Source organism: Solea solea, chromosome 12, assembly GCF_958295425.1.
Source record: "Solea solea chromosome 12, fSolSol10.1, whole genome shotgun sequence".
NCBI lineage: Eukaryota > Metazoa > Chordata > Actinopteri > Pleuronectiformes > Soleidae > Solea > Solea solea.
The window spans coordinates 2,001,801-2,016,327 of record NC_081145.1 but is presented as its reverse complement, the minus strand read 5'-3'; the positions used below and the strand labels follow the sequence as shown (position 1 = coordinate 2,016,327).

The 14,527-nt window shown below is 39.1% G+C and overlaps 1 protein-coding gene and 1 long non-coding RNA gene across 2 annotated transcripts; both read right to left on the bottom strand.

Moving 5' to 3' along the window:
- Positions 1-10,973: 10,973 nt before the first annotated feature.
- LOC131470683 (uncharacterized) lies at positions 10,974-11,511 on the bottom strand. The gene is made up of 3 exons (XR_009241914.1): positions 11,478-11,511; positions 11,234-11,275; positions 10,974-11,015 (listed from the first exon to the last, which is right to left on the bottom strand). It is a non-coding gene; the product is annotated as an uncharacterized LOC131470683 (long non-coding RNA).
- Positions 11,512-11,601: 90 nt separating this feature from the next.
- Positions 11,602-14,104, bottom strand: LOC131469958 (uncharacterized). The gene is made up of 8 exons (XM_058645429.1): positions 13,437-14,104; positions 13,082-13,351; positions 12,844-12,937; positions 12,610-12,677; positions 12,171-12,401; positions 12,020-12,061; positions 11,784-11,903; positions 11,602-11,664 (listed from the first exon to the last, which is right to left on the bottom strand). Exons 1-8 carry the CDS (start codon positions 13,590-13,592, stop codon positions 11,602-11,604), a joined length of 1,044 nt encoding a protein of 347 aa, XP_058501412.1. The 5' UTR covers positions 13,593-14,104.
- Between the last annotated feature and the right edge of the window lie 423 nt (positions 14,105-14,527).

Sequence of the window (14,527 nt, the reverse complement as noted above, 5' to 3'; positions counted from 1 at the left end):
AGGAAAGCCGCCATCTTGGATTGAAAGTAAATGTATTGCAGATTTTGGCCATTTCGCACCAATGGTATGTGAACGCACTTGTCATAGAGCTTTAATGGGATCACCTTCAAACTTTGTGAGGTCACTGTGGACAAGTTGAGGATCCAAAGGTATCAAAATCTTTTCATTAAGTATCACGGCGAACAAGAAGAAGGGCGGCAAAGTTGGCGAAAATCACGATTCCTCGCAACACACATCAATTTCTTATAACTTTGCCATGGAAGGTCATATATTAACCAAACTAGTGACAATCGATGATGGGCCCTTGCTAAAGATGTCTATGCAAAAACTGTAAATTTTGAAAACATCGCCTCCTGGTGGTAACAGAAAATACAACACATGTCACAATTTCAATCACAATTTCGCATATAACTTTTACATAATTTATTGTAGCAAACTCAAGATAGGTGAAAACATTTAAAACACATGGTAGATGATGTGTGCATAATATGATAACAAATCCTTCAACGGTGTTGCCATGTCAACACTGCAAAGGTTTTACTCAAAACTCTTATAACTTTGCGATAGAAGGTCCTTTTCCAACCAAATGTGCTAGGGGTTCAAGATGGACCATGGCTGACGAAGTCTATGCAAAAACTGTACATTTTAAAAACAGCGCCTCCTGGTAGTAACAGAAAATATAACAAATTCACAATTCCCTTATAACTTTTACAGACTTCTTTGTATCATACTCAAAATTTCTGAAAAAAAACAAAACACATTGTAGATGATGCGTGCCTAATATGAGAAGAAATCGTTTAACGGTGTTGCCATGGCAAAATGCAGTAGTTTTTTCATGCAATACCCTTTTTCGCCACATGATGGAGGCATTTGCCTACAAATCTGTCAAATCTAACATAAACAGTTTTTCAGTCAAATACAGGGGGGGGCCAAAAAAATTAAATGGTACAAGTGGAGGGCCGGGCTGGTTCTATGTTTATTAAAACTTGCAATTATTGCACATATTGAACCAATACCAATACCACAGCCTATATTGCACTTAATCATTAAATTAAATTAAGCAAAACATAAATAAAATCAGTTGCAATATTTTCTCAAGGCTCTTAACAAATTGAAAACATTTTTCCTTCTTCTTTTTTTTTTAACAGGTAAACAGCAAAATGTAATTTTCCTTCAAAGCTCAATGGCAAGATAAATGCACAAATGAAACAGCTTGCATTATAAAAACAAATCAATGTGCTGCTCTGATCCTCACCAATGTCTGTCTTTTACAATGTCCGATCCACATGAAACTTGATATGTGAGTCAAGGGACCTACCCTGAACAAGTTTACGGACACAGCTTTCACCCAACAGGAAGTTGGTCATTTTAAACAGGAAGTGCCCTTTTAACTGGGCTGTACAATGTCTGATCCGCACGAAACTTGATAAGTGAGTCGAGGGACCTTCCCTGAACACGTTTACGGACACGCCTTTCACCCAACAGGAAGTTGGCCATTTTAAACAGGAAGTGCCCTTTTAACTGGGCTGTACAATGTCCAATCCGCACGAAACTTGATATGTGAGTCGAGGGACCTTCCATGAACACGTTTACAGACACGCCTTTCACCCAACAGGAAGTTGGCTATTTAAACAGGAAGTGCCCTTTTAACTGGGCTGTACAATGTCCGATCCGCACGAAACTTGATATGTGAGTCAAGGGACCTACCCTGAACACGTTTACGGACACGCCTTTCACCCAACAGGAAGTTGGCCATTTTAAACAGGAAGTGCCCTTTAACTGGGCTGTACATTGTCCGATCCGCACGAAACTTGATGTGTGAGTCAAGGGACCTTCCATGAACACGTTTACGGACACAACTTTCACCCAACAGGAAGTTGGTCATTTTAAACAGGAAGTGCCCTTTTAATTGGGCTGTACAATGTCTGATCTGCACGAAACTTGATATGTGAGTCAAGGGACTTTCCATGAACAGTTTACGGACACGCTTTTCACCCAACAGGAAGTTGGCCATCTTAAACAGAAAGTGGCCTTTAACTGGGCTGTACATTGTCCAATCCGCACAAAACTTGCTATGTGAGTCAAGGGACCTTCCTTGAACACGTTTACGGCACACCTTTCACCCAACAGGAAGTGCTCTCTGACTTTGCTGGTGGGGACATTGAGCAAAGACTTAAGACTTTAGTACATCTGTTTGACATAACAGATTGTACAAAACTCATTTAATATAACGCTCTTATGATGAGTGTGCATAATTATCATGTATGAAATATGAATATAAAAACACTTTTGCAACACAAACATGCAGAACACTGATTTTGCTACACTTCAAGAAAATGTATGCATTAGGACAACTTTACAACTGCAGCTTACATGACATAGCCAAAAAAAAACAACCAGGAAATTGAAAGGAGTACAAACTTTTATTTAGATTGCCAAATAAAAACAGCCATAATTTCTGACATACTTAATACTTCAGTAAGTGTAATACACATAGTAGAGAATTCCAACAGTTCACACATTGAGCAACAGTGGAGAGAACTCCACTGTTTAAAAAGTTGAAGAACTTTTAAAAACACGAAGATATCTCAGATAGAACCAGAAACAAACATATGTAGCCATCTGCCTTGAATGGTTGGGGTGGAAAAGTGAAAGAGGTTACAGGGGAGAAGTGGGGGGGCAAAAAGAGGGGAAGACAAAGTTATAATGGAGGAGCAGGGTAGAAAGAAGAGAGATAGACATAGACATACATAGACAAACAGCAAATGCATGACAGTGTTGGACATACATGTCATTTATTCAAACAGTAACATAATTGTTTTATTACATTGTCTTCATGATGTGACATAAATACAAATTTAAATACATTTATACACAAACACAACCTACAACCCTGAATACACAGGAATCTGCACAGCAAAACAAATAGGTAATTTACACTAACAACAATATCATTACATAACAACAATATAATTACACTAACAACAATATCAATACAACACAACAACACATCTCATACAAAAGCAATTTCATAGTGTATTAACACATTTTATACAAAAAACACAACAGCAATTCATGTATAGCAATAACACATTTCATACCACAAATACAACAGCAATTTCATAAACAGCAATGACACACTACATACAACAAATACAACAGCAATTTCATATACAGCCATAACATATCTCATACATTTCACACATTTAAATTCATAATGTAGCAACACATGCCCACAAACTATTCATCAAAGAGACTGAAAACAACTAAAACATTGATTATTCCAGTTGTCATGTTGAGTCAAGCAACCACAATGTGGAGGGATAAACTGCAATCACTTCAATAAACATAAGACTGCCTCATGATCACTAAAGTATGTAGGCAGCACTAATGATTCTGCCCCATTATCTGCTCTTTTAACATAAATGTGATCAATTAAAGTGCCCTTCTCTGTTGTAGCTTTTGTTACAATTTGCAAATATCCTTTTGCTGTTAAAAGTGGACAAGTTGCTGATGATTTCAAAATATCATCATTAAAGTCTCCCATGACTGCAATGGTTCCATTTACTGAATCCAGCCAATCAAGAAAGTTGCCTAAATGTTTCTTAAATAATGTCATGGGATAACATGGTGGTCGATATATAACTGCAATAACTAGATTATGTGAAGTAAATTTGGACACTATGCACTCCAAATTAAAAGGAGGAACTTCTTTTATCTCAAATTCTGTGTTTGGTGCAATATAAATGCCAACACCACCATGTAGTTGATCTTTTAATGTAACAAGTCTGGGGTCATCACTACTGTAAGATGAACTGCGTGAACAACCATAAAAACTATAACCCTCAATATTTATTGATTCCATTGAAAAATCTGCTGCTAACCATGTCTCAGTGACAGCAATACAGTTCAGCTGTAACTGCTGTGTACACAACACCAAATCTGGCACATGTCGAGTCAATCCCTGCACATTCATCAAAAAAACACCAAACCTGCTTGCCCTCAATTGCTGCCCTAATAAACTATCAACTAAGAATGGAGACATTGTTTGGATTGCATCTTTAATGTCACCCCTACAATAAATCTTCTTCTCGTCAAACTGTTCAATGATCAAACCTGACAAACTCCTGACTCGACTTAGAGCAACATACGCCTGTCCAGCTGCAAATATCTTGTCAAAACAAACAACAACATTATTTACTGTGATGCCCTGAACTTTGTGTATTGTACACGCCCATGCTAACTTAAGTGGGTATTGACGTCTCAAACCACCTTTCTTACAAGCTCTCTCCTCCTCTGGAGCAATAGCTGTAGAACCTGCTAAATCAGCTGAAACACTTGGTGATTGTCGTCTCCTCTCTGCACCTACTTTCTCATCATCAAATTTAACATAAACCTTTATTGGAAACTGAACACCCTCTGATTTGACGATACGTGTTACAACACCACAAGCTCCATTCACCAGGCCATCACTCACATCAACATTTTGGCACAACATCACACGTGCACCCTCACCTAACAACAACTGTTCAGCCAAATAAGTATTCTTAGCTTTAGCATGATGGCCTTGAATTAACTCCAACTTCCCTGTTCTCCGGTTGTTCTGAAAATCCTGAGCTTCAATAGTGACATAGTCACGACACACATCATACAAACGCTGAATATTATGTGCATTGACTTGTTGATTTGTCGCATAAATGTGTAAAGCTAAGCTGACTTCACCAGTTTCACAATGTTTTAAAGTGTCAACATCACTTCTTAACATTGGTGTCCCTTTGCTATGAGTCCTGACCCTGTTCAACAATTCCGCAAACGCACTATCTTTCTGCCTGATTACTTTTGTTAAATGCACAACTGAAAACAAAGACCACAAGTCAATATTCAAATCCTCCACATACAGGGGTTTTCCTCTTACTGGAGGTAACTGGTAAAAATCTCCGACAGCAATGACACAAATGTTTCCAAATGGGAGGTTACCACTCTGTTTCATTTGCCGTAATCTACCGTGAATGTATGCCAAAAGATTGGGATTTACCATTGAGATTTCATCTATTATCAAAATTTGCAAATCAGTGAATTTTGCACGGAGAGAATTGATCTTTTCTTCACCTAGTGGACTGTACGGTAAGCGTACATCTACTCCAATACTGAATGTGTGGTGAATTGTTGCTGCATTCAGATTGTATGCAGCAATACCTGTTGGTGCAGTTATTAAAACACTCACATTGTCAGGATTACTGCACAACGGTGATAATAACCTCATTGACTCGTACTGAATAGCTTTGATTAAATGACTTTTACCAGTTCCAGCACCACCTGTAATAAAGACATGTAGAGGAGGTGGATTTTTCCCTGAACACTTATCTAAACACCACTGCCGAGTTTGATAAAAAACATGCATTTGTGTATCATTCAAAGACCTAACCAATGACAAGCCATCACTCCTACACATTACATTGTTCCTTTTTTCTAAATGTTGTACCTGTTCACGATCAACAGCTAAATCTGGAATATGCTCATGCTGATCGACCTCTGCTTCCTGTCTCTCTGCCATTTCCTCCACAGCCTCTAAACGTTCCAACTCCTGTTCTGGACACAACTGACACCACGCATCTTCTTCCACACCATCTAAATTAATCCTATTTTGAATATCGTCTAACATGTCTGCATCAACTTCAAACCTGCTCCTATTATCATCAACCACTGTTTTTACTTGATGTACAGATCCGTCACACAACACAACATTACCATTGTTATAAAACTGTTGGAACATTTCAAAACCCTCTGGTTTTAACTGATCATCAACACGATATGGCATGAACAACTGCAATCTACTCAAATGAAACAATTCTGGATTTTTTGTTACTGAGAACCGAGCATAACGCACGACAGCAGGTTCTGTTCTGACTCTCTTTGTAACAAAACCACAATTGTTGCTCAACGCAATTTTTGTTTTACAGTTTTCGTTTTTACTTAATACCCGATACTCTGAAGCAAATGTTGCAATACACATGTCATTAAATATGCTATCATTGGGCCTGTTCTTATACCTGTCAACCAAACTGGTCATCCACATCTCTTCTGTGTTAATATCATTTGTAGCTGCCCTTTGTTTTAACACATTTAAAGGCAAACTCATCTTAACTACATTCTCCCCTGTTGGTACAAACATGACCTTCCTAGAACACTCCTTCAAATGCATGTTAGTCAACCTATACACTGCTTCCTGAGCACACACATCCCTGTTGTGTAAATAAACACCACCTAGTTTTTTCAAAGCCTCTTTAGCACTAACATTACCATCTTTAGCTGCTTCCCTTTGGGCATTTGATAACAACAACCCCATTTCCTTTTCTGCCTTTGAAATGTATGAAATTATATACACAACACATGCATAGGCATCCACCACATACTGAATGTCCAAGTTTGCATTCCAACACTTCAAAAGTTGCTTACTGTACTGGTTAACCCAAGCCTCTTTCACCTGCCTCTTTAACACTACTTTGGTACCTGTAGTCGTCCGATTGAATGCATCTTCAAATGCTTCCTGAGTTATATTTAAATTTTCAAACAACTGCTCCACTGTATCAAAGCTCTGATTTTCATCTGACAGTGCTTCCTTAATTTTTTCCAAAATTTCATGAGCCCTTACTTTACGCGCCTTTCTTTCTTCAAAATCACGCTCTTTACATTTAAGGCACAAAGTCTCTGTTGAATCAATTTTTTCACAATTACATTCTACTATCTCCTCATCAACTTTAACACGACTAATAAATGTTTGTGCAGATGCTGGTCTCGGAAAATTAAAACGGCACACTGTGTTTTTCTTTTTACATGTTTTAGAGTGGCGCTTTGAATGCACCTGCACAGACGACACAATGTCCAATAATGTGTCATCATCAGAGGGTAGTTCACTTGTAACATATTGGTCAATAAACTCAACTACCTCTTCATCTGAGTTTTGGTCAATTAAGGGGGCATTCTCAATCCAAAACAGGCAATGTACATGTGGAGACCCGCGCTGCTGAAATTCAACACGATAAAAATAGTCCTTAATTTTACCTATAGGGTTTGAAGGAGACATAAGGACTTCCCTCAAAAAACAATGCCATCGAAAATCAAACATTCTAGCTGCAGTTACAGGATTACGACGCAACAACTCACATTTTTCTGCCCACTCTAACTCCTCAGCTGTCTGTTTTCTCCCTTCCTGTTTCAAAATACTACCAAGTAAGTTAGTCCAGCGCATGTCCGCTGCAGAAAATGAACAGAACCAAGTGGGTACACCAAGCTGACGCACACACGCAAGTAGATCCCGCTGTGCTGCCTGCCAAAATGAAGGAGTGCCTCTAATAGGCTTAAGGAAACGATAACCATCATCAAACTCTAACAACTTCCTTAAAGACTCCTCATTATTCACCACATCTCTAACTCTTTTAGGAACATGACTTCCTTTGCCTTTCCTCAAAGCTATGGACACATTCGACACAACCTGCTCCAACTCTGACATGTACTGTGCAAAAAAAATATACTCCACATTCTGGGCAAACCTGCCATCAGCATGAAGAATGCGGTTATTGAAATAGCGCGACAATGTCAACCGATGCTCTCTATTGTCATGAAACACAGAATGTCCCTGTGGAAACAACACTGGAAAACATTTAGCTTCATTTTCACGATTAGAAAGCAATTTCACAGGATTATTACCTTCTGCTGGAGCCACATTAAAAACACCCTCAACATACTGATCAAGCGTTTCCTGACCAATATCTACAGGCATGAGACAAGTGTCTTGGAACATACAATGTTGCTGCCTGTCATGCAACAGTTCATCCTCACCATCATCCACCTCAGCAGGTGTTCCATCCCTTTCCACACTACCATCACCTCCCTGTACTACACTGTCATTGTCTTGTTCCCGACAAAACTCATTCAACCATTCCTCATTAAAAACAACATCTTTATAGTACATGTTATTCTGTTTTAAATACGACAAAGCCTGCCTTATGTGCATTGTGTCAACAAACTGATACTCATAATGTCCTTTATACGTTAACTTACGCTTCAGTTTAACACGCAACAAAGACCCCTCCATATTGGAACGAGGAAGCAAATTATTGGTCTCCACAATATTTGCAGGCACACACGTCACTGGTCCATGAACACCATTTTGTCCTCCTTTAGGCAATGCCAACACTTTCATAAAGGGAATGTGCAATGCAATCAAATGTTGCTCTAAACTATTTAAACAAGCCAATTCAGGCGGAACAGGATGAACACTTAAATTATTAACAACACATTCAGCAGGAATCATTTTTCTCTTTATCTTGGAATTGCAATTGTAACAAATCCACAAGTGTCCTCTAGGTGAATCCAACAACTGACATGAACTTGCACAATTGTCATTACATTTATGTAAATACTCCTCTGAAATACATTTTGCTGCAATTAAAGTCATGTCTGCACTCTTGTTATAGTGACTTTTATTACAGTTTAACACCTGATATTTAAACAACAACCTTTGACAAACACAACACACAAAATCTGGTCCATCTTTCACTTTAGACAAGAACTGCTCCATGACAAAATCAAAATCTACTGCCTTGTCTTTCAATAGCTGTTTTTTCAATTTGTTCCCTGCTCTAACACTCTCCTGAAAATCTGGATTACTATTGTACTTTCTTACACTACTCCTTCTTTTATTCTGTCTGTAGCTCACATTTAAACAGTACCTATTTTTGCTCATCTGTTTCTTTTTATCTCTATGGCTGACATCTTGTGTATACTTAACTTTATTTAAATGCTTCTTTTTTTCTCTATAACTAACATCTTGTGTGTACTTTACTTTATTTGAATTCTTCTTCTTCTCTCTAAGGCTGACATCTTCTGTATATTTTAATTTACTTAAGTCATTCTTTTTCCTTCTATAGGTGAAATCTTGCATGTATTTTACATTAGACCATTCCCGACGTTTCAACTTCTCTAGCATATTTTCTCTATAATGAATTTTCTTTTTGAAAACATATGTACTTTTCAGATATTTGGAAAACTGATAGTTTACATTAGAAGTACACATCTTGCCTGTTGCCTGTGCCTGTACTTCACTGTGCGGTCTAAGATTGTAGCCTGTTGTAGTCTCACCTACTTTGCAGTAACCATAACAAAACTGTGACTGTGGCTGATGAACACAAACAACAGTCTCATAGTGGTTACCATTGACATGTTCTAAGTACACTGCCTGACTGGAAAATTGGCTATTCTTACAACTATATTCAAGCCAGCGATCACCCATGTAAGTGAAAATAGAAACTCCTAAACAATCTGCTGCTGCTTGAATCTCAACCTCTGTCGCCCAACTGCCGACATAACGCATCCTTGACTTAATGACATAATCTGACACTGACGAGAACTCACTTCTCAAAATGCTCTCATAAGCTACAGCATTACCTTCTAATTGTTTAACTACAGCTAATCTAATTTTCCTGTGATTCTTTTGTGAACCACACACAGCTTGACTGACTGATCTAAAAAAACAGTTGCCATCACCAACTATTGTGTCCTTTTTGCACGGAGCCCCCAACACACCAACTATTGAAAACACATCATCGACTTTCTCTGACTCAACATGTAATTTGTCACATAAAGTTCGAGCTACATCATTGCGAACAGGGTTAAACACCAACTCCTTAACTGTAACCTCACTAACAAATGCTACATCTGAATCAATTGGATCACTCCTTTTAACCCTCTTTGAAGTACGAGTAGGCATTGTAGTAGCCTTGCGCTTTGCACCAATCTTACATGAAGATGACTGGCTAGCACCACCATCTACTTTGACAGTGACACGAACACCAGCAATCTCAAACAACTTCTGTGTCCCTCTGAATCCTGCAGCAAAACAGCTAACATGCTGAATCAAGTGTTCAAGACTACTAAAATACACAACAACACTCTTTCCGTTGGGATGCACCATCCCATCTGCACTGCATGCATGAGAGTCAACAACAGCAAACTGTTCTCCTTCCCTAATAATCCCACAAGTACGGGATAACAATGTGAAAAAGCATGTGTCATATTCCATACACATCTTTTTCAAACCGTCCTTGAGAGTTGTGCACACACCTGCATCAATAAACTCTCCCTCAACCACATTGACATCCCCAGTCACAAAGTCACCATACTCAAACTCATAACTATGGCCACGTCTATCTAACTGCTTTGGTAACTCTGGAATACATGGGATATTGTGCCCACCACAAATCAAGTTATTGTCACGCAAAGATGTGTAGATCTTGTCACCACAAACAACAGCATCGTCCAGATGTCTCGTATGCCAAGAAAACACACTCTTGGTCTTATGCATTGCCATGGCAGCCAAACTTACTGCCATACACTGTACACCTCTATATTTAAAACGCTGATCCCCCTGATGAAAGGATCCCCTCACAGAACGCACCCCAAAACTTCGCGGCACAGTATCAAGGCACCCAAAAGAAATGGAACCCTCACTGTCTGTATCAGAGATCACTGTGACCTCATCTATACCTGCCCCAACAGACCGTGAACCTTGCGCTAATGGCAATGTATCAGTCCACCCAAAAGAAATGGAACCCTCACTGTCTGTATCAGAGACCACTATGATCTCCTCTTCACCTGAACTAACAGACCCAGCATCAAACGTTACCGGCAAAGTATCAACATTAGCAGCAACCTTACTTTGGATGAGGTCTGGGGAGCTGTGCATAGGGGGACAGTCTTCAATGGTCACAGGTGATGGTCCACTCATCACCTCCACAACATCTGCAGCTGCAACCTGCTACAAAACACACTGAATGTTAGACTCACCATGACTTCACAATAACTTCATCACTATGTTACAGCTGCCACAATGTTTGAGCACTATCAACACTAACTAAATTCTTTATAAAATCATAATCTAAATAATGACAAACCTGCTGAGAAGTACACCTCTTCTTGAAGACAATGCGTCTGCGGGGACGCTCCACAGGGACCTCCTGATGAAAAAAAAAAAAAAAAATCTTGTTACACATTGTAACACAGCTGTATCTGTACATTTATAACAGCCCGGACTTGTGATACTTTTCAGGGAATCAAATATTGGAAAATTCAACATTTGCATATGCAAGTCAATCTTGACCATCAACTACTAATATAAACAGTGACATTTGTTTAACAGAATACATTTATATACATTCACACAATCTGCCCTTACCTCCACAGCCTTGGGCACTCCAGGCCAATCCCCCACCTCCACCTGAGACAAAAACAAAAAAGAACACAGCAAACACATTAACTGCATGCTCTTCCACAATTTACTGCCCAACACCAGAAATAAAATGTAACACGCTCAACCAGCTGGTTCCCACAGCCCTTCCAATTTACAGTATGAATAAAATAACAAGGTGTTGCATAATCCATTCATAAAATTATACAACTTTCACACAATGTGCATTTACCGACACAGCCTTGGGAAGTTCAGGCCACTCCTCCACCTTGACCTTAGAAAAAAAAACAGCAAACAAATTACTTCCATGTTCTTACACAATTTACTGCCAAACACTAGAAAACAAATACAACGTCTCAAACCTTCTGTTTCCCACAGCTCTTCTTTGAAGCAAAAGGGCTCCTAGGACGCTTGACCCCCTAAAAGAATAATAACAAAATGCTTAAATTGCAACAACTTCAAATAATGACATCAGTCTTGACAGTTCATTTTTCCAAATTGAATCATTGGCTAATAAACACTCTTGCATGCACATTACCGTTGGTCCCTTGGCAGAAGTACTGGGCTCCTTCTGATCAAGATTGCCCGGACGGACACTGTCCATCATCTCCAACATTGGTGGGCTGAACCACACAGGAGTGAGAGGGATGTAACAATCCTTGTGAGACAAAAAAGAAAGAATTTTAGTCACAACTTCCGTTGAGAAAACATACAGATAGATACATCAATCAATAAACATAGATATCAAAAGGTGAATTAAAAAACAAAACATACCCTGAGCTGAACCTTCCCTCCCTTAGGGGGCGAGCTGCTCCCCTGTAATGAAAAATATAATTTTATACATGTACATTTTGACCATTTGTGCAGTGAATTGCTTGGAAATGTTTCTGTTTCTCCTAAAACACAAAGTGTGCAACTCATTTACCGTCCTGCGTGGTTCAACCACCTTCCAATCCAATGGGTTGTGCAACGGACGTGGAGAGCGGGCCTCTCCAACCACAACCAACCTCGGAGCCAGACGAGGAGCAGGAGCAGGAACAGCTGGCAACATGCTACGCGACTCCTCCTGTGCAACAGCCATCGCTAGCTCCAGACTGGATTTGTCGCATAGCAATGTCACCAGCGTCCTCATCCCAGATCCATCACTCAGGTGCACCTGCAAAAATATGAGATCAAACTCAAATTAACAGCACTGTCAATACTGTTGCTAATCTGCAAAACAAACTTTGTCTGATCAACTTATTAATAATGATGATAATAATAATAACACATTTCATTTATACAGTGCTTTAACAAACTCTGAAAAAAAAAATAGTATATATGTAAAGGTAAGAAAGGACAATAAACAAATAATTTCCACTTACCCCATCCCAACTCCACAGGTCACGCTGGCTGAGAGGAAAGAACTCTGCAATAGAGTAGTACCTCACACCTAAACAAACAAATATAATGTTTGTTTAAATAAAATAAAATCTGTTTGCATCATATTAATTTAAAAACATTCTGAATGTGACAGAAATGATCTTTCTCCATATGCCATAAAAGCCAATGACACGTACAACTTGAATTAGACTGAACTAAATATTTTTGGTCCATACCCTTGCGTGCAGCCACACGGTGAAACTCCTGGCGAAAAAGTTCCTGCAAGTCCTGATCCACGTTCCGGCGCGGAGGGAAGTCCAGGACAAACAACTATAACAACACATAACATTATTTAAAAACAAGCAATATAATAATCACAAACATGCATTGAAATAAAAAGAAATTATCTACAACAGCCTATAAAGCCACATTAATTATGATTGGAAAGACGTGAACATATTAAAATAATCTTGCCTTCGGCCACCGAGACAAGGCACTGGTGAGAAGCTCCTCAAAGTCCACTGCAGCCTGATCCAAAGTCCCCTTAGTCAAGTTGTTGCTGGGCGCAAGAACACAAACAAGGTCAGGTGTCCTGGGAAGGACTGCACTCACCATCTCAGTCCTCAGGTCCTTGGCGTCAGCCCCTGGCGTTGACATGAGACCAAAAGAAAGCTGCTTGTGCGAAATCTTCACATGGCCATCAACAATGGCGCGCAGGTGGGAATCACCGACAAAAAGAACAAACTATAACAATAGAAAAGATTTATTTAAGAACATTAATAACTACGCCTCACATAAATAATTATGTTTGTAAATTCAAAATCAATACCTTCTTGTCAGGTGACTCGGCTGGGATGATCATCTTGTGACTCCTGCCAGTCAGGGGTGAAACTGGCCAGGTGCTCACACGGTGGCGACGACCAGTACCATGACCTAGATAAAAAGACAAAACATTAAAATAGAAGAACACATCACCCAAATACATTGTGCACGTACAAAATACATTAAAGACACTGACCACATGCACTCTCCAAAGAATTTAAAGAAAACAGGTGAACACATACGTGAGGGACCACGTGTTGGTGGTGGGAAGCAAGTGGTGGGGACCAGAGGCACAGATGCCACCACTGCTGCCAGGCGTTCCTCCATGCTCTTCTTGGCCGCGATGGAACGGTTGTGCTTCTTCAGGCGAGGCATCTTCACCTAACCAATAGAAATACAAAAACTCACACAGAAACAGTAAAATATATACCAGAAAACAGTTGTATTAAATGAACGAAATAATTTAAACCAATTCCTGTTCCTCTGTAACTTTGTGACGTCCCTGGAAATTCAATCCACTGTAAAAAAAACAAAAAAACACATACAATTGTAAAAAGCACAATTACAACATCACTCCCTTTACTCCCTTTTGTGAGATTCCCATACAAGCACTCAAACACACAGTTACAGACTGTTACACTTCCAGCATGTTGTTATTGTTCCTCATAATATGATCATAACTGTGTTGGATTACTATGTCAAGTGTACTTTAATAATAATTTATGGTTATAAAGCTTAGTATAAATATAGGACTTAATAACAATTACTTTTAACTGGCTACTGCCTAGGTGCAGTACCCAGAGTGAGTGTTTCCAGGGATTCCAAAATGTTTTTCTCATGCTGTAATAAGCCACTGTGTGTTTTCAGAACGTTATGTGACTACATTATTATTAGCTAGGTAACTCAGTATTGTTGTTTTAAAAAGCAAATGTTACACATATCCAAACCTGTATTCAATCAGAAGCTCGTATTATAAGCTGTAAGGGGAGCAATATGAATAACAAACCAGCCTGATGTGCAGGTCAATTGCTAAGCTGTTAAGGTCCTTAAGCATAATTGGTCAAGGTAAAGGGAACAATGACAAAGCTGATGTGCTTT